Source organism: Cyprinodon tularosa, unplaced genomic scaffold, assembly GCF_016077235.1.
Source record: "Cyprinodon tularosa strain WSP-4 unplaced genomic scaffold, ASM1607723v1 ctg491, whole genome shotgun sequence".
NCBI lineage: Eukaryota > Metazoa > Chordata > Actinopteri > Cyprinodontiformes > Cyprinodontidae > Cyprinodon > Cyprinodon tularosa.
In genome coordinates, this window is record NW_024039220.1 from 453,362 (window position 1) to 480,398 (window position 27,037).

General features: G+C 36.0%; 1 protein-coding gene across 1 annotated transcript in view; it reads right to left on the reverse strand.

The window, feature by feature from the left end:
* Positions 1-21,532: 21,532 nt before the first annotated feature.
* syndig1l (synapse differentiation inducing 1-like) overlaps positions 21,533-27,037 on the reverse strand; it is a 65,510-nt gene continuing 60,005 nt past the window's right edge. Inside the window, exon 4 of the mRNA XM_038302500.1 lies at positions 21,533-26,798. Within this exon, the coding sequence (XP_038158428.1) occupies positions 26,640-26,798 (159 nt within the window). The 3' untranslated portion in view covers positions 21,533-26,639. The remainder of the gene's footprint in view (positions 26,799-27,037) is intronic.

Below are 27,037 nucleotides of genomic sequence, written 5' to 3' on the forward strand. Positions count from 1 at the left end.
CGTGTTCTGTTGTGGTATTTCAGGCATACCATATTTAACAAATGGTTGACTAAATGTGTCATGGTTATTCTACAAGGCAAGGCAATTTAATTTGTATAGCACAATTCAGTAAAAGGACAATTCAAAATGCTTTGCCTATTTTAAACAAAAGAATGTGAGAATAATAAATACAATAAATGAAGATAAAAGCAGGTAGTAAAACAAATAAATCAGTACATTATTTGTTCTGTTTTAATGTTCTAATCAGTGAAACCCCTTACTTCCCTATACCTCCTTCCCAGTTCTTTATTATCCCCTTCTTCATTTATTCAGAGTTGGCTTGAGTTCACCTGCACTACAGGGTTTTTTCCTGGGATTTTAGGGGAGAAAGGAAGGATGTCTAAAAGCATGAATGTTTCATCACAGGAGTCTTGTAAACTTGGCCATTCCCAGGAGATGTCAACAAAGTCTTCATGCAGACTGATTTGCCTCTGGATGAGGCTGACATCAAGAGATAATTGACTGTCAATTAGCGACAAAGAAAACATAAGAGTCAGCGGGAAGGCAGTAAATCACTGTCTGTCAAATGGCCTAAGCTGCTCTAGTCTTGTCTTTATTCTGCTTTCCTCTGTCTCTGTATCTCTTCTAGACATGATTCCATGTTAAATATCCTGCCCTTCTGCTGTCTCTCATACTGCCTTCTTCCACTTTCTGAGATAATATTTACAAGCAGATGACTTTTTCCGGCTTTCTCCCAAAAACATCTCCACAAATGATTTTTCAAGTTATGTCAAAATGTAAAGATAAAATGTGCTTGTTTAAAAAAAAGTATCCACCAGGTAGCAACAGAATTCCTCCATTCAGACTAGGGCTGGACAATAATTCAATAACAATACATATTGATCAATAGACGTGTGGCGCAATAGTAAAAAAAAGGGTCTATAAAAGCTTAATATTGAAACACAGTTTTCCTTCCTTTTTATTATTGCCTATCTTGTAGGTTGATGCTCTAGTCACCATTTCCCACCAACCAATCGCAATCGTGGACCCAGGTACGCCATCACAAAGCGCCCTCTCAAACCACAACACAGAGCATGTGAAGATGTAACAGCACGAGAGACAGAGGACCACAATGATTTGTAAAAATTTTCAGGGAACCGGTAAAAACAAAGTCTGGTAACACAACCAACTTGTTTTATCATCTAAACTGCTCACACCCAATGGAGAACAAGCTGTGTCGGTCCTGGAGTGGTTCCACGTCGTTGGGGGAATCTTCAGGAACTTCTGCCAAAACAAAGCAGGCAAAGCAAGCTAAGCTAGGCTTCTATCTTGGTGATAAACACGACAAGTGTCCAAGCATTATCAAGCCCAAATAAAACTGAGGTAAATAGGTTATACTTTCATAGTACTGCATCAAAGTCAAAAACCATGATTTCATCCAATTGATTTTAAGCAAACTTTTAAAAACTCGAAAAAAAAAATACATGAATATAAATTTGCAATGTTTCTATTTGGTTTGAACCAAATTAATGTTGTCATACATCATCATCAACATTATGTTGTTGTGCATGGCTGTAATAAACAGGAAGTAGAGGCAGCAATCTAGCACTGACTACAGATCAATAATTATGGAAAGTTTTAATGAATGTTTACACCATGTTTACATTTGATCACTGCTGCAATTTAAGAAATGGAAATGTCATGGGAGCTTTGTATACACTCTGTGCATACAGAATTACAATAAAGTTTGGCTAAGTTAAGTCTAAGTCTGAACGTGTTATCTGGCAAGTTATTCTTATATTACAATATCAGCTAGTAATGGCGATGGTTTCCAGCCTTGTTAACATGCATAATAGGAACAAATGTTTAAGATATGATACTTCAAAATGCATTAGAAAAAGCTAATGGAAACACAACCAAAATATTACAAAAACCTTTCCATTACTTTTGGTCATTGACTCATTGACAGACAAAGCCCAAACCCCTAAACCAGCTTACCCTAACCCAGGATGTGGTTTTACTTTATAATCCCTCACTGTAAGTTCAAAGATGAATACTGCAATTTCTATCTAATTTCTATCTACGTAATGTAAAAGAATACGGTATAACTGTAAACCAACCAAAACATTAGCATTTACATTCACAGGCCAGTCCAGGACACCATTAACCAAGGAAATGGAAACACCATTTCCTCGAAATCCTGGTGTTTTTTTGTTTTTTTTAAGAAGTGGGGACGATAGAGAGGGAGATTACACGAAGATTGAATTAAGTACAGGGGAGTTTAGGAAGAAGTTGTTTCAAAATTTAAAAGACTTAGATCCGGAATGGTGGTTAAAACAACACCAGGACAACAGAATGGCTTAGATTTGAACCCATCCACTGAATTTCAGTATGGACAGATGTTTCTCCTCAGCTCTACCTTTACCCTACAGTAGTTCTACCTTTCAAATACATTTCTAATAATTAGTTATCCTGAGCTATTTTTTCTATAATTATGTTGCTAGGTGTTTAGGCTGCTGGATGACAAAGGGACCTCTTTCCCTCACTGCTTCATTCTATCTCTATTCTCCCATTCTGTAGTATTTGCTAAGATTGACTCCTAACTTTGGGTTCTCTCTGCTTTTTTTCATCATAGCAGCTTAATCTGATCTGTTCCTATTTGGCTGTGACTCCATCCTGGTTTGAAATGTCAGCAGTGCTGCTGCCATCGCCATCTTTGTTTATAGATTCTGAAGCTTGGCCTGTTTTTCTGTCTTACCTGGATGGGGATACCTATGAAGCTAGTTAACACATACCTTTTGTATTTCTGCTTCTTTCTTTATGTCTGCTTCTCCTGAAACCCCAGTTGGCCTCGACACACTAAGCCTGGTTCTGCTAGAGGTTCTTCTTGTATAAAAAGGAGTTTTTTCCTCTCCCCTGTTGCTACTTTCATGCTCAGTTTGAGGTATTGCGGTAGAGTAGACAAAATACAAGCCAAAATCGTCGTAGCAAGCTTATTCAGGAGCAGCATTTCCTTAAAAAAACTTTTAACCGTTCAGACAGTATTGTCCTTGTAAAGAACCTTGAGATGACATGTGGTGTAAAATGGCGCTGTATAAACAAGTGAGTGAATTGAAGTATTGTGTTAGAATGGACTAGTCAAACCAAGGACTTAAATCTAATTGTAAAAATGTGGCAACACTTGAAAAGAGCTGTCCAGTCAAATCAATTAAAATGTATTTCACATTTCTGGAGAAACATCTCCCAGAGGCAAACCCAGACATCCCTTTTCCCAGTGTTAAACTCCAGTTGCTTTTTGAGGATGCCAAAGCATCTGTCCATCAAGTTCTAGGTCTGCCCTGGCAGATCCTTCCAGTGGGACTTACCCAGAACACCTTCAAAAGAGTTGTCCTGGTGGCATCATGATCACATGCCTAAACCACCTGAACTAACTCCTTCCAATGAGCAACCACTCTACTTTGAGCCTACCCAGAATGACTGCATAACTTATGCTATTTTTAAGGGTGATCCAAGTTTGTTTCAGCTTCCTTGTTGGGGGAATTTCTAATTTGCACTACTTCATGTCTGCCTATTTACTCACACAAAGGCCAAATAATGTTTTTAGTTAAAGGCGTTAAAGTTTTAAAAGGCTAAGTACTAAGAATAACATATTCACTGTGTGAATATAAGGATAGTTGGATATGTTTCTGTTTCAGCTGCAGCAAACTATTTAAACAAACCTGCAGCAGAGTTCCTCTTCAAAAAGGTTTAAGCTTTTTCAAACAGTGCAGAAAAGGGTTTAATCTTGTGTGTAATATAACGCTTAAAGTATTTAGTGAGGGCGCAATGATGCAAAACATAGGACCTATCAACATAGCGAGTTGGTAGAGTCTTAATTAGACTGTGGATTTCAGAAGATGGAGGTTAATGCAAGGTTGAGTCCATTGCAAACAAACTTCTGTTTGTTGAGCAATATAATCGGGGGAATTACTGGCGTAGTCGTGTACTTTCATGATTAAACAAAGCCACGTATCATTGGTGAAACCAAGCACTAGCAAAGGCTGAGACACAGAACCTCTAAAAGCTAAAAGCATTGTGGGATAAAAACTTTAAAGAAAAAAACTATGAACTGAAGAAGTTTTGAATGACAGCTGCAGGGGATGAAGCAGGTGTACTGTTAAAGATAATGACAGCAGCAAGTGTGTGTGGGAGGCACTGGCTTATTCAAAACAGTACTGTTTCTGTTTCATGTTGTTGGACTGCTGCTGTAGCATATGTATCCAGTCTGCTGAGGGAAGCTGCAATAAAAGTCCCACTGAGGCACTATTACCTCAATCAAGCAGGAGCACCCTGAAGACAAGGTGGTTCAAATGCCATTTATCTCAAATGTTGAATCGTTAATGTGATAGATATCTGGCTGGAATTCAAATCTGTAGTGGATTTATTGCATAAAAAAATGCATATCATTATTTTTAACATTTAGGTGGGTTTTATGACTTTCCAAAATTCAAGGACATAGTTTCTGTCATGTCCTTTATTTCAAACCTTCAGCTGATAACTAAGTACCAATTTTTTGAAGTTGAAACTATAAATGTATCTTAACTACATTGACAGCTATCTGTAATGATTTTCTTCATACAATGGATGTAAAAACCTTCTAACCTCTCCAGGCTTTTAAATAGGGTCAAGTCAAGGCATTTTTTAATTATTTCTATTTGAGCCCCTGAATAAATTTTACTACCTAAATCTATTTACAGTTAAATTTGTGTCTTTTTTGGAGACAGAGACTCAAGTTTTTATCACAGTTACCAGATATATCTTATTATATATAACAAAATAGTTTACAGTTAAAGTAAAACATCTCTTTTCTTGCTTCTTTGGACATTTCTCTTCCCTATCTTAATAGTACATTTCTCTCTAAGGTCCATATCACTTTGAAGATGCTTGACTTCCAGTCTTAGGGATCTAATATTATGCATCCATCTTAACACTGAGATGATAGGATCACTAACCAATGTAACCTGAAATATTCAAATTGATCTTTTTTTTTTTTTTTTACGTCACAATGTAAAACAAAACTTATTTTCCACTTCTTTAGAAATTAGAATAAAAATCTAACCATATGTACCACTCCACATTTACTACACCAATACCCCCATCCCACTTCAAATTCTGATTTAGTATCAGCCACACCACAGATATAAAATTTGGCCACATATTTTTAGACTTAGACAGATTTATTTGTAATTTTGTTTACACAAGTGTAAAACAAAAAGAAATTTTGTTTGGAAAAGCTCTCTGGACAATTTCCCCTTTTTTAAGAGTGCAGCCTTGAAAAATAGTAAAAAAAAAAAAAAAAAAAAAAAAAAAAAATAATATATATACATATATATATATATACTGTATATATATATATATATATATACGGTATATATATATATATATATATACGGTATATATATATATATATATATATATATACGGTATATATATATATATATACGGTATATATATATATATATACGGTATATATATATATATATATATATATATATATATATATATATATATATATATATATATACCGTATATATATATATATATATATATATATACCGTATATATATATATATATATATATATATATACCGTATATATATATATATATATATATATATATATATACCGTATATATATATATATATATATATATATATGTATATATATATATATATATATATATATATATATATATATATACCGTATATATATATATATCTATATATATATATATACCGTATATATATATATATATATATATATATATATATACCGTATATATATATATATATATATATATATATATATACCGTATATATATATATATATATATATAAAACAGTAATATGACTATAAATTTACAGTTCTAACGTTTTCATTTTTTTATGTAATGATAAAATATAAGAAAATACAATATTTAAACCATTTAAAAAAGCCAGCTTTCATTATTCCATTAATAAGCTTTAGAAAATCAATTTCAGTTCAAAACCTTCAAAACAACAGTCAGGGCTTGTTGATATGGACCCGTATACAGAGAGAGGCTCAGTTTCCAGAGGAGTTCCTAAAACAGTGCCAACCTTCTTTGTGAATTTGCTGAGCTTTCTAGAGTTAGTGGCTCTGATGCTTCAATTTAGAGAGGTTATACAACATCTTGCTACAAACACTCAAGAACCTCAGCTTACGTAAGAAGTAGACTGCTGCATCTCTTCTCCTAGCTTGCTTCTAAGTTGGGTCCACAGTTCAGTCTGTTAGTCAGGTGAACCAGGTATGTATTCCCTATCTATACTATCCAAACTCCACTGTATGTATACTCCACTGTTTCTCCCATGATACTAACAGTGTTGGACCTGTTCCTATTTGTCCTAGGATCTATGTAATCCAAAAGAGCTGCTCTGACAGGCCTTCAGGACTCTGTAGCTGAAACTATCCAGATCTACAGGCTTATTCCACTTCAGTCTCCCCAGCCTCCTTGTCAATAGACAGACAGAAGGAAGAGGCAGGCAAAGGGTTGGTGTGCTGTGATTTAGTTGAGAACAAACAGAACCAGACGTTTTTTGGAAGATGTGGAGGAAAGAAAAGAGGTTGGATGAGTACGCTTCGGGTCAAAGAATAGTAGGATATCTGTTTGGCAGGGGAGAAGGATGCTGAGCTTGATCCTGAACTGAACCTATTAAAAAATGTGTTCAGTTCATTGGCTCTGTCCAAACTTCCATATGTCCAACATTCCTTTTGTGTGTAGCCTTTGTAAAATTGTGTCATAATGTTTTTATAGTGCATATAATATTTGCACACTTCCCTGGTAGTCATTCAAATGCTCAATTAACTGCAAAGTAATTTAATATTAAAATAAAAAAAAAATACAGGAATTTTCTCCATGGTAAAGCTCGGCTTTGCTTTGTCTAATCCAACTCTCTTTTAATGTGGGTGATTAAACATCTTTCATCATCTTTTGTTATTAAAAACTGTAATTATACAGCAATTCCTAACTATTGTCTTCCTTTTCTTAGACCTGAATAAATCCGGTTCTTGATCAGAGTTCTCAAGGACTAAGATATGTCAGAAGACACCCATACTCAACTATTTTATTCTTATTATTCACAATTCATGGCTGGTGATCCTGCGGGCAACAGTGAAATTCATAGGCTGCTGTGACTTTGCTCAGAGCAGAAACGTCTATTCGCCAAACAACACTGAATACCACAACAGAAGCAGAGGGGAGAAAACAAACATATCTTATTATTTCTGTTGAAATAAAAATGGATGCTTCAGGCAATGGATTTAAAAGATGGTGTTAGCATTTATCTTTTGGTATATTAGAATGTTAAACAGTTTGTTTTTAAATATGAATTATGTTACATTGCTGCTGTCTGCATATATCCCTTGTGGCATGTTTAGGCTTACTGCCATCCATGCAAAGAAATGCACTGTGTTTAACAATCATTATTAAATGCCAACATGCCTGCTTTCTGATAAAAGCTTTATGCATCGATGCATAATTAAAAAATACAGTTCCTCACCAAATTCAGATTAATATATTACACAAGGATATTTTCTATAGATCAGAAGTAAATGCTGAAAGAAGTAATTAAAAAAACAAAAGTATCAAAGTTTTCAGGTGTCTAAAATGTGCTATGGAGTCTATCTATGATACTTGGAGTTGTGCAGTCTAGATCTGCATTTCAAGAATTTTCCAAATTTCTCCTGCAAACACACATGGCTGATGGAGATAGAAGCTCTTTTTACTGCAATTTTTTATCTGACATATAAAAATAATTTTGATACATTTTCAATATGGATTTCAAAGAAAAACTAGTAGAGCTGAAGGAACTGCTAGACGATCATTTAAGGGACTAATTGACAACTGTGGTGAACCAAGTCAGCAAGCTACTTTTAGCACTTTAATTCCAAGAATAATGTAATTCATACATTTGTTGTTCTTTCAAATGATTATCCTCAAGACTTCAATTTAATAAATCTGGATTCTTAGATTCTCAGCTGCATCCCAAAACTGTTTTGCAACACCTTCTTTAAGTCCATTCTCCACTTACACCTGCTCTTTCTCCAGCACTCAGCTCAGGGCCACTTTTTGGATCATTATCCAAGGCAGCACAGCTTGAAAACGTTATTTCTGGAATCAACTTTCCTTTCCTCAAATTTAGACTCACCCATAACAACCGGTGAGACACTTTTACAATTTCTGCAAGATTCTCCCCCACACAGATGTATCTTAAAAACCTTTTAATGGACTGATCGAGATTGAACTTATTGTTTCTTTAGATAAAGCAAATGTTTTCATTAGTAATCTATGCACGTCAGTAAGGACATTTTCACCACTTATGACAAAGCTGGCATGCTAGTGGGAACTTAATGTATGCACTTCAGCATTAAGGAACATAGCTTAATCATAGATAAGTAATAGAAATCCTGTCCTGTTCCTAATAGAGTAATACAACTATATTAAGCTAATGTGTTTGGATTAATTGTCATGTTGGGCTTAAGGTTCCTAACCCACATGCAGAACACACTGAAGCAGGAGAAAAGTTCAAAGGTTTATTGAAATGTTTCTGTACAAAGAATAAACAGATCCAGGGGTTAATCAGATCCAGGACTCGTCACGAGTGGGTTCACTGCAGAGGGGGACAGTGGAGTTAGTGGATGTCCAGGTTATTTGCAGGATGTGAGTGAGCAGGACAGTATCTGTTCTGGAGTTAGAGCTTAGCGGCTGAGGGGGGAACCTTGAGGGTCCAGAGGCTGTCGGCAGGCTGAGGGCTTGGCGGAGGCAGAGCTTGGTTTGAGTGTTTGCAGATCACAGATTAGAGTTTCCCTTCCAGATTCTTCTGAGAGCGGGCAGGCAGGTCTTTGACAGGAATGATTCTCCAGGGTTCTTCAGAGATCAGACAGACAGATGTCCAACAGAGAAACTCTTCAGGGTTTCTGGTTTCAGGCAGGTTCAACCTGGGAAGCAGAAAGGAGAAATCAGATCAGGTTCAGGTTTTCAGGGAGTCAGAGATTCAGACAGGCAGGTTGGCTCAGGCTTGCTAACCGTAACTGGCAAACACCCTGGCACTGGAGAGACGTCCTCTGCCTCCTTAAATACAGATCTCCTGATGAGCAGATGAGCGACAGGTGGTAGCAATCAGCTCCGGCTCCAGGAGATCTAGTACGCCCTCTGGTGGAGAAAGTGGACAGACCTCCAGATCCCAACATTAATTAGTCAGAGCATCTGCTGGCCTGCACTCAGCTGCTTTACAGTTATTTGGTTCTAGGAACAACTCCACTACTTCCTCAACTTAAGGCAGCTACTTGGTTTCCTGTCTTTCATTTGTGGATGAACTGATCAATCCAGCTGTGTCTACCCATGGTCACCATAGTAACTGAGGTTATAGGCACACCTATAATAATCTGTTGATCCAACAGTGAAAGCCAGAAAACAAAGGAGGTGCCTTAAGTTGTTGAGCAGTTGAGTTGTGCATAGAGCCTATTGCTATGGCTCTAAAATAGCATTGCCTTAATTAAGGAATGTTGTTTTGTGTTTTCTTCCCAACAGGCTAATTGGACCAAACATGCATATTTATCTTTAAAGTAGGAGGAGTATATCAACCTTGTTTCACCCAGCTTGCATGCAACGGGCACCATTAATTGTAGAAAGGCAGCCATAAAATAATCAGACCCTTTGCTTGGCACCTTTTGAAAATACTTAACCTTAGCTATCTTTATACAGCACTTTGAGAACTGATTGACTGTTAAAAATATTTTAAAATTAAATCCCTTTTCATCTGAATGTTGCTTACTTTAAAAAGAAGCATTACACAACAGAATTCATGTTGGGTGCTTCGTTGCTCGTAATGAAAAAATGTGAATTTTTGAAGCAGCATTATATAGATTATTTACAGTATTTAAAAGCTTTCAGTTAATTAAATGTTTTTTTTTACTTATAGCTAATGAAATTCCAGATCAGTATATGAATTCAGACTAATAAAAAGTAAACTTACAATACATAAATGTGGAATTAATAAAAGGTATGTTTACAGTAATACCCTCTTAAAGTTACTTTTAATCTGAAAAGCATAATCCAAGAACATATTTTAAATAGTTGGATATGAATATCTGAATGCAAAGTTACTGAGAGGAACAGCTGGTATAATATGATTTGCTGTGTTTTCTATCCCTGTATGCACCAAGGTAAATGTAGTTATCAAGTAAAGATTTGTTGCTGGAAGCGCTGAATTAATGCAATCCCTCCTTCACCATTTTTTTTTGTCAAACATTAAGATAAATTAGGTCTAGAAATGTGCTATTCACGGTGATCATTTCTCTGCTGACTTATCTTCCAAAAGAGTCGTTCTCCTTCAGCAGCTGCAGCCTCAGACCAGCTTTAAAAGGCTGTATACCCAAAGATTTCTCTGTGCTGTTTTATAAACAGATTTCTCCGTCTCTGAAAACCCTTTTACTTGGTTGCTTTCCAAATGATAAATAAATCTTTACAGGGTATCTTGCTCTCCCAGTGGGTTTCAAAACCCATCAAATAAGTTCCATCTCCCCCCTTTTTTTCCTTTGCTTACAGACAAACTGACAAGTCCAGAAGCTAGATAAAAGTTGCAGCTATGAGAAAACATGAAATCATTTGCTTTCATTTCATACCAAACGGATTTCCAGGAAACATACCAGCTATACTCATGCAAAGGTTCGGAGTCATTGATGGGCTAAAAATATTTGAAAAGAAATATACAAACATGTGAATTCAAGCTGTATATAAGCAAAACTTACAAAAAAACAATGCCAAAAAGCTGGACTATGAGCTTTTACAATTTATTAAGTTGAATAAATTATTTTCTTGTACAAAAAGTCTTGGTAGCAAAAGATTTAAGATCAGACTCAGTGTTTTGAGAGAGAGAGAGCCAGTGCTTGCAAAATGATTTATACACTTGAGGGTTTTGCTTTTAATTATGACACTACCGCAGACTTGACTTCCAAACAGTATATGAAGGTTTTATGTGATCGTCCATCACAGGTAAGGCATTGTTTCCAAGCATAATAAAAGGGATTCATTGTTTGCTCCTTCTTTTACGAATTCAATCTGGATACAAAGAAAAAAGAAATGATAAAGTTTTATTAACATGAATGAATGAATAAATGTCTTGGGCTTTCAGACTGTGGCAGAATGCGGAATATAATTGATCTGTATACACAGATCTAGGTATGAGACATCTCTCTCTCTCTAAAGAAGAAACTTACACCTAAGCTTCATTAGAAATCTGAAAAGTTTGGTGTACATTTATTTTGAGTTTAATTTTATGTGATATATGCATAATTAATGATGGTATAGTTTGCAGAGGCCCCACATCACACCTACTTGTCAATTTCATTTTATCTTAGCGACAGAGGCGTGCACAGACATTTTGGGGGGCAGGTGCTCAGGAGGGGGGGGGGATCACTTTTTAGCGCACGTGGAACACTTAATTATAAAAAAGAAATACACACGCATGTTGAAAGAATTTTGACTTTTATTTGTAACATTCTCTAAGCGTGAGTTTTCAATGGAAAAAAGTCACCACCAACAGAACAGACTAAAGCGTACTACTTTAAAGTAGTACGCTTGCTCATCTTTCTTCTTCTTTCATCTGGCTCATCTCCCTGTTTTCCCTCACCCATCTGCTCTCCCTCTCAAAAGATCATTTCAAAACCGACCTCAGTAAAATCTTAATAATATTAATAGTAATTAAAAAAAAAACGAGTTTCAAAAGGGCATTTTCGTTGATAAAGGGCAAACTTCCTAGTGCTTTAGCACCACCTAGTGTCTATGTATGCACGGCCCTGCTTAGAGATAACTGAGCTCATTTTACACCCTCCATGCCAATTAGTTTTTTTTACAGTATTAGCTGACTCAACTGGAATAGCAGGAATCAAGTGCCTCTAATCAAAGTATTTGATTACGCTGTCAGTCAGTGTTATCACTTCCATAAAAGCAGAAATGGAACAATCTCTTGGCTTAGCAGTTTTGTTGATACTTACATTTTTTTTTATAGGGAAACAGGTAGGATACAACCACATTTTAAACAAGCTACATTAATGCCATAATTTTTATATTGTAGGAACATTCCCTCTGAAGTGAAAAGAAATTCAGATATAAAGTTGTGTTTTCCAAAAAAAATCTTCCCACAGTCAGACTTTTCAGTATCACAGTAACTTTGAATTGAATTAAAAAAAATTTGCTTAAATAATTTTTTATTCAAAAGACCTGCCACTTTGTTACAGCAACATGGCAGCTTTAAAGGTATTTTGAAATTAACATCAGAGCAAACTGATGAGATTTTTTTTTAAATCCTGCTTAAATAAGAAGATTCAATGACACAAGGCTGCAAGCCTTTGGAATTCAATCATTTGAAAACAGAAAGGGAAAGGAATGAAGCTAAATGCTGACTAAGCTTTTTGCTTCTTAGCTGAAAATAATGACCAGGCTTCATTTTTTTATGTACAGTGCCATATTTTCTTTATGAAGCGCTGTAGAAAATATTCTATAGGTGCAGAATTATCACCTGTTCTGGAAACTCTTCCATGCAGGTGATGCTTTGATCCAACCTGGAGTGGAAAATTTTTCTCACAAACCTATAACTCAACAAACAGGCTGCCTTCCATATAAAACACGATGCTGGCTGCAAACAATTTCTTTTCATGCATGTTTTCAAAGTTTGTATATTAAATATGTCCCACACAATACCCCACTGTGTAAAAATTATTAAGCTACTTATTAAGAAATATAATATAGTAAAAACCTATATTTTTTGAAACACTTGTTTGATATTACTATTTCTAACTTACTGGGGAATTGCTGCCAGAAGATATTACCACCATTGGCTAGATTAGATCTGACCGAACAGAGGACACACAGATGACAGAATCTATGTGAATGAATAGTTTCTGTGAGGATATTTTTCAAAGTAAGGTTGTCATGTTGGATTTTAAGTTTGTTCAGAAACCACAAAGGAACTTTTATATACTGAAAAATCCAAGTCCTGCTGAAGTAATGTTTTACAAAAAGGTTAAAAATTGGTAAAAGTTGTTTGTCTCTTAATGTGCCTTGCTGATGTTGAGGACCACTGTTTATTTTCATTTTGGGTTTCTAAACATTCATTTAAATATATCTATAAGTACAGGTTAGGAACAAATTTGAAAATAGTTATGATTGTAATTTGCACTTTATAAACAATATTACAAAAATACAGCAATCTAAACCAACAAATCTAAAAATCTAAACAACATGGCTTCATTATTTGAATTCTGTATATGCATGGGTAAATTACAGATTTTAATGTAAAGCTGCATTCAAAGTGAGCATTTGATTTACATATTATTTTCAGGAGATGTGGATATTTGTTGAGGACCCAAGTGCAGAGACGCAGGCAGCTGTATCTTGTTGATTTATTTTAGGATGAGGCAACAGGAGTATAAATCATAGACCAGTACATAGACTAGGAAATGCAGGAACAGAGATTAACACGGGAGGTAACACAGGAGGTAATGAAGACAAATGTTGTGTTTGAATTCGACAGCGGGGTCCTCCGGAGCACCCAGCCTACCTGGACTGGCTTGCTCAGACTCACAATGAATCACAGGATACCCTAGGCTACAAAGGATACACTGGACCTGTCCTTCCAACCGGGGAAAAAGAAGGCTGCATTTGTCAGCTGCAAACGAAGGAGTCTTTGAATCTAAACAGGCCACGCCGCCTTGTTATGAAGTAATCATCAATTGAATCTGGCCTTCGGAAGACGCAACAGCTGGATTTGAACACACCGGAACTAGCAATGAGCAACTGCAGAGAAGGAGTATGTATACTGGGAAGAAGAATACTGAATAATGAAGGGAGTAGTAAATCCTGGCCTGATTGTGTGGCAAAAATGACCTAATATAAAGTATTATAAAGTTTCTAAAGGCAATTTTCTGAAAACCATCCATCTTCTTTCACTAAATCCATCAGGGTTGTGATGTAGCTTGTGCCTATCTCTAGCAGTTTACAGTATAGGTGTAAGGTGGAATACACCCTGGACAGGTTGCCAGTCCATTGCAGGGCAGTACAAAGACACACCTCCCATGCATACACTCAATTATACCTTATTTTTTAAGACAATTTAAAGATTCCAATCAACCTGACAGTCATGTCTTTGATCTGCGGGAGGAAGCCGGGGCACCCTGACGAACCCAAGCATGCACAGGGAGAAAGACCCTAGGCCAAGAATCGAACCCAGAATATTCTTGCTGCAAGGCAACAGTGCCACAAAGTGTTCCACCATGCAGCCCTTTTATCAGAAATCCTTCAAAGAAAGTTAAAAATCTTTTTGGTTGCTTTTTATTTGCGAAAAAACCTACAAATGTCCATTTTTGTTCAATTTAAACCGTGTTGGCTGTGATGTTCAAGAGCTTTAAATAAAGCTATATTAAATAAAAACTGCGGAGGGACATTTTGTTTATACATAGTAATCGAAACACAAACGCCACGGTTTGGAAGCTGCTTCTCTTGTCTCTTTGCCTAATCCTTCTGTGAATAAAATGGTGTACAGCTTTACAGCTGCATTTATTTCCACTGTGTGTTGATGATTACCCACACGCTGTCATGTGGGTGGGTGATCATCAGCACATGCAAAATTGGGTTTCCAGGGTGTTGCCTCATCTTTGGATGAAAGACAAAACGCAAAAGAAACTTTTCAGAATGATCAGAAGATACGGTTAGGGATAGATATTAGATGTCTACAGATACGATCCCAGCCATTTTGTTTCCTTTAAAGCCTATTTACTTTACTAACTGGACATTATGCTTTTTCAATCTGAAAAACTCAAACGGAGAGAAAAGACAATTAGAAGAAATGTATTGATACAATTACTTAGTCTTTGGTGCTCAGACCTCGGCAGGAAACATAGCGTTGAATTTTGATATGCATGAATAGGAGCAAAGAATAGGACCATTTCCCCCAAGCCTGAAACTGGTGGTGGAGTGGAGATGGATGAAGTTAGTCAGCCTGTAGACGGTGGGCTGAGCTTCATTAGCCTAGTAAACTAGCCCCAAAATCGGCCCAAATCATTTTTGCCTGCGAGTTTGGTCTAGCCTCGATCAATGCCCCAGGCCCTAGAACTGGCGGGCCAATCACAACGCAGAGATGTGTATGAGAAAGCACAACAAGGAAGATGGCAACAACTATTGAACAGTAGCGCTGCAGGAGCAGATTTCAATGGAGCTCTCCATTGAAAGTTAAAAGTTCTCTTTTCTGTTTCTGTTGTTCAATAAAAGTATGTTTTAAGATAATTTCAGGCCACTATATGGTCCATTTACCAATTTAATGCTTAGTTAAAAAAAACAATTTCCAAAGCTGGGAGGACAGCGGTAACCAGCTGAGCTCCAAGGCTAACAGCAGCCAGGGCTAACCACAGCCAGTCTGCAGCGGCCCTCTCTCAGCATAGTCATGTGTTAAGGACCGCTGGCTCTGATGGCGATTTTTGACTCAGCTTTGGAATCAGTTTTGGAAGGATTAAACTTTGGGTTTTCATTGAAACGTGAGCTTCATTGAAACTTTTTAGCCTAGGGTATCCTGTGATTCATAGTGAGTCTGAGCAAGCCAGTCCAGGTAGGCTGGGTGCTCCGGAGGACCCTGCTGTCATTTTAAACACACCATTTGTCTTCATTACCTCCTGTGTTACCTCCCATGTTAATCTCTGTTCCTGCATTTCCTGGTCTATGATTCATTTTTTAGAAGGACGTATTCACCGTTTTACCGAAAGACTGTTTGTTTACACTCCCCCACCAGCTTTCTGTCGCGCTTACTACATCAGAGTCAGTTGCGCTCATTGGTCAGAGCGTCGGCTAATAGACACAGACATTGTTTGAAAGACAACGGGTTGTTCTCATCAACAATGTTCCTATGTCTCATTCATCTGGGCCAGACTAAATTACACATTTAATCTTACATTTAGTCTGGTTCATCATATGAAGCATACAATTGAAACGCAGATATTAAACACACAATTGCAAAAATATTTTCCAACACAATGCCTTGTTATTTAAGCCAAATTTCCAAAATTTAGTAAACACAACCAGCTCTGTTTGATCCAAGTGTGCTTATTAATTCAACCCACTTGTCTCTGCTGTTGAGCATTGCGTGTTTGGTGTATGCTGGTGAAAGAGATGAAAAACACCATTTGTTTTGTTTGTTTATTAGCATTACTCACTCCTAGAGAGTCTGAAAGCATTTCCATATCACCTGTTGTGCCACGGCTTGTTTGGTGACAGCAACTGGTGATTAATACATTTCTCTTCTCCAAATAAAGCTGCTTCCCAGATGAAAACAGACTCAGGTTTCCTGCACTTTGCATGGACTGTGACACAGAATGATCCACAGAGAACGATTAAGTCTGAACAGGTTTAGTTTCATGCATTAGCCATTTTCAATTCATAGCTGTAGATCAGGGATTCTGTCTGGAATGAAATCACACCTCAAGGCGGCTGATCATTAACTTTTCCCAGAGGATCCCATTTTCCATTATGTCCCCTGAGGGATATGTGCTTTCTTCTTTTTTTATTTCTCACATACTCATCAAAGAATCATTATGCTTTGCTCCTCAATATGCTAAAGAATCTGTAGGGCAAAGAGCAAGGTCATTGCCCAGCCATGAATGCATTTGTTAAGTGGTGTTAAGTGGAGTCCGTCCTCCTAATAAATATGTCTCAGAGCAGAGCAATGTTCATTGATTTTCTGGGGTGGCCCTTTCAGTCTGTGTGTAATTAGGTGCAAACCAGAGGCTGATGCCTCGCACTGAGAAGAACTCAGACTCTGTTCAAGAGAATTAACTTTTTTATCCAAAGAAGGTACGGATTCAGCAATTACTAATATTATAAGCAATTATTCAAAAACCTTTAACATATTAGCTTTAATACAAAAGTTAGAAGTTAACACTTGTTGAACAGACTGAGTTTTTTTTTAATCAAATGGTCTGTGAAAACTGTTAAAAAAATGAATGGTATATTTCATGTAAAAAACATTTACTATTTGATTTAAAGGGCAGAGGGCAGAAAAAACATTGATTATTTTGGCTTTGGGACTGTTAAGATCTTTGAAATGATGTTTTATAAACTAGTAATTCAAAAAAAGGATACTATTTTCCTATTTTTGGTAGTCAGATGCATGCAATATCACATAGGGTTTGTAGGAAAATCATGTAGTTCTCAGGGGAGTAGATTGCTAGAATCTAGTCAGTTGGACTTCCTGCTTTAGCTTATTTTTTTGTAGTTTAAATCAGCTAAAATTTCAAAATGTTCCTAGCTGTAGGGTTCACTCAGACACAGTCCAATTGTCGAAGCAGCACTCAAGGTTATTAATTACAGTCTCTTTTCATTAAAGAATAATAACTATACTGTTATTAAGCACACATACACACTCTTTCAGCCACCAAAATAAACCAATAAACTGTAACCTATGAGAATTAATATTTTCAGCTTAAGTTACTAATTGGTCAAATATGCTAAAGCAGGGGCTTGGTTATTTTTTTGTTTTTTTTTTTATATAGTTTTTATCTACTGCATTTACAAAGTACCTATTTAAAAAAACAACTACATTTTAAAGTTTTACTTCAAAGTAATTATACATTTTAGTCACACAAACTTATTGTGGTGATTAAAAACAACTCAGTTTACAGGTTATAAGTTTGCCACATGCAGATCTTTTTTCTTCCATTTTTTTTTTTAAAATACATGAAGAACTAATGAAATTAATTTTAGATTACACAACAATATATTACTCGAAGCACCTTAGTGTCATGAAATTAGGATTTATTTAGTGATACCAACCTACTGAGCGCACTGGTAGATAGGGAGGCAGAATCTGAAGCCATTTATTGGGATGATAACATCCGAAGGAGCTGCAAAGAGCCACTTAGTATTTACTTTGTAATGGAAGGCAGAATCAAAATAAAGAGGATCCCCGTAATTTGATGCACAGGTCCTACCTGCTAGAAGAAAGTTTTTAGTCATCTTCACCTGCTGTCAGGTGATTGCACCTAGATAGATGCATTGATCCACAACCATTTAAGCAATAAACTAGTTTTCCCCATAATGTTGCAGTGGTTACAGGCTATGGCTGTCTATTTGGATATGTATTGGTTTTACTGAATATGTATTTGACATATCTGGAAAAAAAAAACATTTTTCCTTGTCAAAAAGACTCTCTTCACATCTAGAATAAACATTCTGGATGCCAAGAAATTAATTTCAGATCTCCATACTCCTAATATTACTGGTCAGCATTTGTATTATTTTGACTATGAAGAAATGTATTTCAGATATCATAAACACATATTCAGTCAAGCTGATGAATGTCAAAATGGCCACTTAAAATGTGTAAACATTTTTAGATATATAAAAAGCAATTCTTACTTGTACAACTTTGCTTTTTTTACTTTCTGAAAATCAGTTTTTGCTGCAAAAATGTATCTTACAAAATCTATTATTACATATCCAACCAGGAGTGTGACCAGGAAGAGTCTTATTTTAGTGATCTACAAATAGAACAACAGAGTGTTTTTAATAAATGTAAAAAAAAGCCTGCCAAAGTTGTCTTCATATAAATGTACACATTAACTTGAGCAGCATTCTTCTCCTTTGCTATCTTCCTCTCTTTTGCAGCTGCATTGGTGTTACTTTGTCTTTTAAACTCATTTTCTTTTTTATTTCTGCATTCAAATCTCAAAACATTTAACCCCTTAGGTCCAACCCTTGTATAGCTTATATTGCATACCCAATTAAAATGTTCATTCTAGCACTTTCACTTTCTAGCACTTGCATTTTACATTTTGAGTTTTCAGAATTTTCATTATGCAGTGTTTGTGTGTATCCGATCATTTCTGCTCTCCTTTCCCTTCTTATGCAGGTAAATAAGCACTACTTTTTTAGCCCACCCGTACACTCTTAATACCTCATTGCAAAGCTTATCTTATTGGCTTATTGGCTAATATGTGAATCAGAGAGGACTCTCTAAGTGGCTGCTACCATATGGCTGGCAAGGATGTAGCTTGGAGCTAATGATGCTAGCTAAGAAGAATTAAAGGGGTCATAGAGTGCAAAACCGAGTTCGCATTGTAAGAGAAGAATAACGATAGTTCAGTGGGTGCAATGGACGTACAGACACCCCATCGACACCCCTTTTCTCTGCAAATCCCACAATTCTAAACTTCCACCATTAAAGCGAATTCAAACGAAGCACCGAATTGATGTCACTTCGGGATATTGCCTTATTTGGTTTTGGCCTGTACTTTTGTCATGACCCGAAACTGACATACAGACCAGCCGACTGGTTCACGGCCCAAGAACATGAATAGATGTAGATGTAAGACACCAGTTTAGCTGTTTAGCCTACAGTTGGGTTTACTTGTACAAGAATTACAAAGCAGGCCGTTTCTCTATTAAAAATGAGCCAGAACCACAGGCGTAAATGCAGTGTTCCAGGCTGCACGGAGAAAGGGGACATTATTCACAGTCTTCCCAGGGATCCGAAGACTTGACATGCATGGATTATTTTTGTCTATCAGAAGATCCCTGCAAAGTTGGATGCTTAGCTGTTCATTTGCTCTAAGCATGGTGGCTGCTGGGCTGCTGACTAGACTGGACCCGGAGAAGGTATGATTCACAAGGCCGCCGTTGTCCAGGCATCCGGGTTCGGTCACTCCATCCCCCGCTGTCTCCCTGTTTCAACTATGTGCTGTAGTGTAGTAGACCAAAATCCCGGATGATTTTGAAATTCCCCACGGAGATTTTTTTAGGTATGAAAATGAGGACATGTCTTGGGAAAAAGAGGACGTTTGGTCACCCTACCTTTGATGTTTCAGTGAGTGAGTGCTTGTTGTTCTGATGCATCTTTGCTCAGCAGCTTCGCTCACTGTAAACCAACCAATCAGTGCACAACTCATCTAAATATTCATGAGCATACCATATAAGGAAGAAAACCTGTCATCTCAATCTGGGGCTTATAACCAGGGATTAGGGCTCATAGAACAGCAAATATGCCATTTTCAGCCCAGGCAATGTTACACACCCTATTTAGAGACCTTAAGGTCCAGCACCAAATACCCTATATAATCATTCTATGACCCTTTTAAGCAGACAGTAACATTCTGCATGGATCATTCAATCAGGCTCAGTGAGCATTAGCATTTATTTCAGAACTATTATTTAAATACCATTGGCAGTTGAATCAGATATCTATTCTACCTATTTCTTGCCCAAGCAGAGTATCTATAAAGAAAATAATGGTACACATTGCCTTTGCCTTTAATGCCAAAGATTTATTGGACATAAAAATGGGTTATATATAGCAAGAAGAGCTTGCACTTTTTTTACACCTGCTTCTAATTTTTTTCCAGACTTTATATCCTGATAACGCTCAGCTAAAAAATAGCTCTCAAGTCTTCATGTTTGTACCGACAGCAAATACATTTCTACGGATTAATGTTATTACCTCAAAATAATTGATTATAAAACCCTAGTCTTTGCAAAGTTTGTACACTGCTTAGACAAAATAAAAATAAATGTAATACTTTACATTTCATAAAAAAAATATAACAAATTACCATGAGGAAACCAGGAGTCTGGTTATTTTCTGGCTTTTGTTATTTTTTTTTTTTTCCTAAATTGTTATTTTTTTCCATTTTGATTGTAGTTAGCTTCAAAAACTTTACTATTGAGAATCAGACATAAAAAGATAATAAAAATATAAAATATAATTGTTAAGCAGCGTTTTTTTTTGTTTTGTTTTTACTGTTAATGAGCCCAGATATTGCCCAAGTGGATGGGTTAAATGCAGAGGTAAATTTCCCCAATGTTAGATCAATAAAGTTTAATTATAATGATTATTAATTATTATTTTGATACCTTAACTAATTGGTGGCATTTTGGGCTGTTGGGTTAAAATATAATTTAAAAGCAAAAGGTAAGAAGTAAAAAAAAAAAACTAAAACTGAAGGCAAAGTGACATAGATTTAAATTCTGACAATGACACCTTTTTCAGAGAGGGATCTGCTACTCGAGATACATATCCGTTTCCAAACACTAACAAAATGTATTATCTGAACAAAGATGTGGATGGAGCATTGTTTTTATGAAAGACCTCGGTGCCATCTCTGTGGAGTGCTATTTGTTGGCATTGCACTGAATATAAAGAATTTCATAATAACTATAATAAAAGATGGTTGTTGTGCAAGAAAATAATATCCTGGAGCTTATATGATAAATTTGACTGCTGATATATTTACATATCGGGAACAGGGCAAACACAAAGGGAGCTTTACTCCTTGCATAAATCATTAAGACTAGTTCAGATCCAAGTTTCTGTCTCTTTCTGGCAGAACAGCCCACACGCTGTGACTCAGTCTGCTTTTCACTCAGTTCTCTCTGACTGTGGAGAGAGATTTAGATAAAGATATACACTACATCCAAATTATAAACCCACAATAAAGAAAATGAAGGAAAAAACATTTGTGCTTTTAAGAAGAGGACACCCTTCCATTCAGATTTATTTTTCAGTACATTTGAGAATCCCTTTGCATCTTATTGACAGTATTTATTTACATGATGCTTTCACATAAAAACCAAAAGAACATTCATGTGACATATAAGCACAACACAAACAGCACACCATCACTCAGCCATTTACAACTGCATTCAGCAGCATGGTTTTGTTGCATGGATTCAGGTCATCAACATAAATGAAATAGATAAAAACAGCAGTTCATATACCATTGTAACATACTGTATTCTACTAGGAAAATGAAACAAAACAAAAAAGGGCAAAAAAACTAAAACCATTCATGCATTTAGAGTGTTTTCACTTTACATAAGTGACTGCATGTTTCAAAGGTGAAAAAATAGATTTAATGTTAATTTAACTGATGACCGTGACATGTGCTTTTAATGCATCCAGTGGCTCCAGAGTTCCAGTGGCGACTCATGGTCCAATGAAGGAAGTCGTTTTAAAAGCTGAGAGAGAGCATGCTTTCTTGGACTGACATAAATTCAAAGGAAACTGTTAAAAATTAATCTACATTAAAGTTAAGAAATATTTCTGTTTGGCTTTAATAAAAAAAACTACTCAAACCAGGCTTTGATTAAAAATACAGCATGGTTTATCATGGAGTATTTACCTGCAGTGTTTTGCAGAAAACAGCAACACTTAAAGTAGCTTAATAGAGAAATTAATATAGCTGTGCTATTTCAGGGTTATGCTCCAGAGAATTCACAGTCCCCATCAAAAACAGAGCTTGCTTTACACCCTAATTATCTGGAGCAAAGAATGCTGTACCTGTGCAGAAAAGTGTAGCATGTGACTTCCTTACGGCTTTAACACTATGCCCTGTTTCTAAGCTACAATGCAGAAACATCACCTAAAATGCCAGTGAGTTACATTTCAAGTCAGTGAGGATTCTATTCATTCGAGAGTCTATAAAAAATACTCAAAGCATGATTTAGAAACTGGTAACGCCTGGATTAGATTTCACTCATAAATGACCTACAGTATGTCCTTTATGTAATGTCTTTTATCAGCAGAAAATTGGAATTTAGAGTCAAAATTTGTGAATGAATTTTCTTTTATACAGCTGTTTGATTTTTTTCTGAATAAAGAAACTAGTTATATTGTCCAACCAATCATGCAGTGCAGCATACTGCCGGTATGGCAGGACTCATGCACGGAAAAACAGATTAGAGCAAAATTCAGCACTGTCAGATGGCATTTCACCTTTTATTCAGGAAGAATTTTGCAAGGTATTATTTATAATAAGATAATCTACATGATTTATAATATTCCTGTCAGTTGTGCATTGCTGAGACCATTGGCGCTCAATCTCAGACCATCTGAACAGCTCAAATCTGTGCTTCTTACATGCTTTAAAGTGAGATCATTAAAAATTACTTTAAACCAGAGGGGACTTTAGAAGACAGCCATAAAAGCCATATCTTCATGAGCAGATTTGTTCCCCATCCAGTGAGAAACCTTTGCAATGGGAAAATTATTTTGAGGTTCAATACAATCTAAAGAATTAGAGATAATCACCATCACTCAACATCTTCAAGTAGTTTTTAGTGTACAGTGAATTGAATCAATAGACATTCATCTTTTTTTTGTTTTTTACATTTTGTCACCTTATAAACACAAACAGTAAACTCTATTGGGATGTTTTGTGATCAACATCAAGCAGCACAAAAATTCAGAGTGAAAATAAATACATTCAATTTTCCTATAATTCTGAGAGGGGTACATTGCATTTGTATTCAGCAATCGTTCTCTGATATGCATAAATAAACACCAGTCCAACCAGCTTACTACAACTGTTCCTTGATTTGTTCAAAGGTTTGCTAGAAATCAAACAGCTTCTAGAGACCTTTACAGACCTCAAAGAGAAAGGGTATTTAAAAGGGGATACAAGTAGAGGAGAGAATTCAAACAACCGATCCTAATAGTGGCCTATGGAGGAGCTGCAGAGATGCATTACTCAGGCGCTGGATTCAGTTTATGCCTGCAACTAATGGTTATTTTGCTAACCGATTACTTTCTTTATATTTCTTTTCAATATGACTATTAATAATGGGACAGCAAAAGGTGCTTCAGAATACTAAATATACTATTTTTTTCCCTCCAGAATCTGAACCAATTGAAGTTAAATTTGTGCCATTAAAGGAATTTTAGATCAAGCATTATTTAGTATAAGCATATTTATTAACAACAACATTTTTTTTTTCAATCCTAAATGTAAAATGTTTGTATGTAATTTGAACAATTTGGATCAATAACCGCTGTGAGTCTATTCTACGCGTATATGGCATGTTTTAATGATTTAACGATTAATCTGTTACTAAATGAAATTCCACTTTGTACATTTGTTTGCCTTATAAGAGCAACAGGCAGAAAACTAATGTTAAAGAAAGTCATATATTTTCTCATTTGGGTTTTACCAGATGCTAAGGGAAACAGCATTTGGTAGAAGGTCATCTGATCAGGAGAGATTATGGCTACAACCACACAAAGTGGAATAAGGTATCCGCATAAAAAAAAAATTAAAGGGTATATATGAAATTCGCCTGGAGCTTACAAAGTTATTATAGGCATTGAAATACTTATGCCGTACCAGTGGGTGGTGCACTGCTATGCAGATAAAGAAGATAGAAGAAAGAAGGGAGAAGTAGGATGTAAACTTTGGGCCTCATGCAACTTTTTCATATTTTTGGAAATTTCTCTTACTTTTTCTCCTACTGTTGACTTCTATGAATGCGCCACATCAGATTTAACAAACGTTCTTAACTTCAGAAAATGATTCTCATAAACAAGAAGCTTAAATGAATGCACATTCATGAGAACTACAAATCTGCATAATTACCTCCCAAATAATGCCATAAGTAGGAGGGCTACAACTTTGCACGCTTGTCAGAAGGTGTTCATTCATTGAAATGGCATTTGAAAAACGTTATAGGTTCAAGGATCCAAGAGATCCAATCACATGAGCTGTGTATAAAGTGGTTAAACTGTACAGAAGTAAAAATAAAAAAAATAATAAAAAACATTTGATCTAAAAAAAACAGTCAATGAAAACTACTAGTGGAGGCTAGAGGTGGAACATATGATGCAAATGCTTAATATCAGTTCTTTAACAAACACCACACCTTTAATAAAGGTGCACAGGTGTGCTGTACATCTCTAGACCACATCTACCATCTCTTCCTCCCACTCTCTATTTCATGCATAAACAGGAAAATGTTAACGGAGATATGCTAATTAAACAAATTCAGACTGACCCAAACATTCCACATTTCATGTACAAAGCTGTGATGCAGTGAAATTTAACAAAAAATATATATATAATAATCCAAAAAGGAAATATAAATAAATATAAATAGCATAAATAAATGCAGGTCTTACCATTACAAGTTTCAAGCAGCAAGTTGCTGATCTTTATTCTTAAGTTTTCATCCATTTTCTGTTCTACATGTTATTTCAATAGTAGCTCGTTCCTACATAGAGCTGACTGCACTTTCTTTTAATGAGAATACAAAGAATTAAACCAGTGTCCCTTGGATACCGACATTTCAGCTGCAGGTTTAGTGACCGATAGTTCTGTCATCAGTGAATAAAATAGTAATTTATTATTGCAGAGTTGAATAATGTGTAATGATATAACCTAATAAAATGGAACATTTCTTCTAAGTAAAAACAAATTTGGTCATTTAATGAAAAACTTGGTTTGGATAATAGCTGATTGATTGTGCAAGACTCCTACATCAAGTCTAGAGCCTGTAAAAAGTGTTCATACCTGAGAGAACATTAGAAATAGCAGAAAAATGGTGAATGTGGCAATTTATCTTAAATTGTACAAACTAATTTGTTTGTACAAACGGTTCTTGCATGAGGCCCAATGAATTCAGAGGAGAGAAAAAAGGTGTTTGTGTGTTCTGACAGAGGACCAACAAAAAAATGAACAGCGTTTACAAATATATATTGTAAAAAAAACAAAAACAAAAAAAACCTAACACCAAACCCTATGGACGTTCTTCTTTGTTTGGTGCCTGCATCTTAAGGGGTTGGGGAGGCATCGTTCACCAATGTGCAGACCCCACATGAGGCGGCTTCAGACTTGGTCACGCTTTGACCTAGTGTAGAATGTAGTCGGTTTCACTTTGTTATGTTGGGACAAGTAACCGACCAACAGACTTATCGTATACATTTATATCTAAATCAATGTTAGTAGTGCGATAGTCTGGGGATAAAGCTGAATACAAGTCAATCCTGGACTAAACTGAGGATGTAAAACATTTAAAGTTGATGCAAAATAACACCTTATAACAGGACAATGACCATAAACATATGGTCACATCTACTTTGTGTTGATCTACCACATTAAATCCCAATAAAATACAATGAAGTTTGTGGTTATAACCTCACAAAAAGAAAAGACAAGTCAAAGGTTCTCTCTCAGCATTATCACAACTTTGTATGTATTTATATTTAATTTTATTACTTTCTTGTAAGGGAGTCAGGTCAGTACAAATATCAATTGCTTGAATGGTGATTCAAAGATCACAACTGGCACAACAAAATGAAAACTGTTAAGAGAAGCTGGGACACAATATTAGTTGTAATTCATAGAGAGGTGATATTTTACACATCATTTTAACGTTTATAGTCAGTTAAGTGATTTCACTTAATTATTTTGTTCTTTTCTCTCTTCACAGATCAGTTTAGGAGACTTTGGAGGTGAAATTCAGTCAAAGATTGATCAAGCCAACAAAAAGTCCATCAAATGCAAATTCGCCTTATTTGAAGTTAATCCATTACATTCTTGGAGTCAGTCCGGTTTCTTTCTCCTGTCTCCCTTTTCTTGTCCTCAACCTTGACCCGTCTCCAGTCACTGTGGCTAATCTTGGCTACCAGAGGGTATTTTGGAAGAAAGGGCAGGAGAGGTGGATGGGGAAAAGGGGAAAAAAACTTTACATCCCCATAAAAGTTTCCTTAAAGTCTGCAAGTTTCAACTCTGCCTCCCAAAGGGGGTTTGTTCTCCTTCCAGGCTCCCAGGAGATAGAGAAAAGGAGGGTGCTTCTGCTATATGTGTCCTGGTTTAGAGAGGTAGGCAATGAGAGCTACCACCACGCCTACATAAACACCGGTGCCTATAGTGATGGCGAGGGCAGCAAGGAACAAAGCCCTCCGGGAGGCGATGTTGGCCAGCGGGAAATCTCCTTTGTTCACCGCCTTGGTGGTCTGGAAAAGAGAAATTGAAGGAAAGCAGATTTAGAGGTAAGATTTTGTTTCCTGTGGACTAAGAATAAATAAATAAATGAACAAATAAAAATATATTTGGATAAAAGAAATGGTGTATTATTACAGGTAATGTATGTTTTCATGTCATTATGAAAAATAATGACATACAAAATAAATTAGTTGAATGTTTTTCCCTCACAATCTTTTCTTGTTGCGTGTTTTTTCAGTTGCAGTACCCT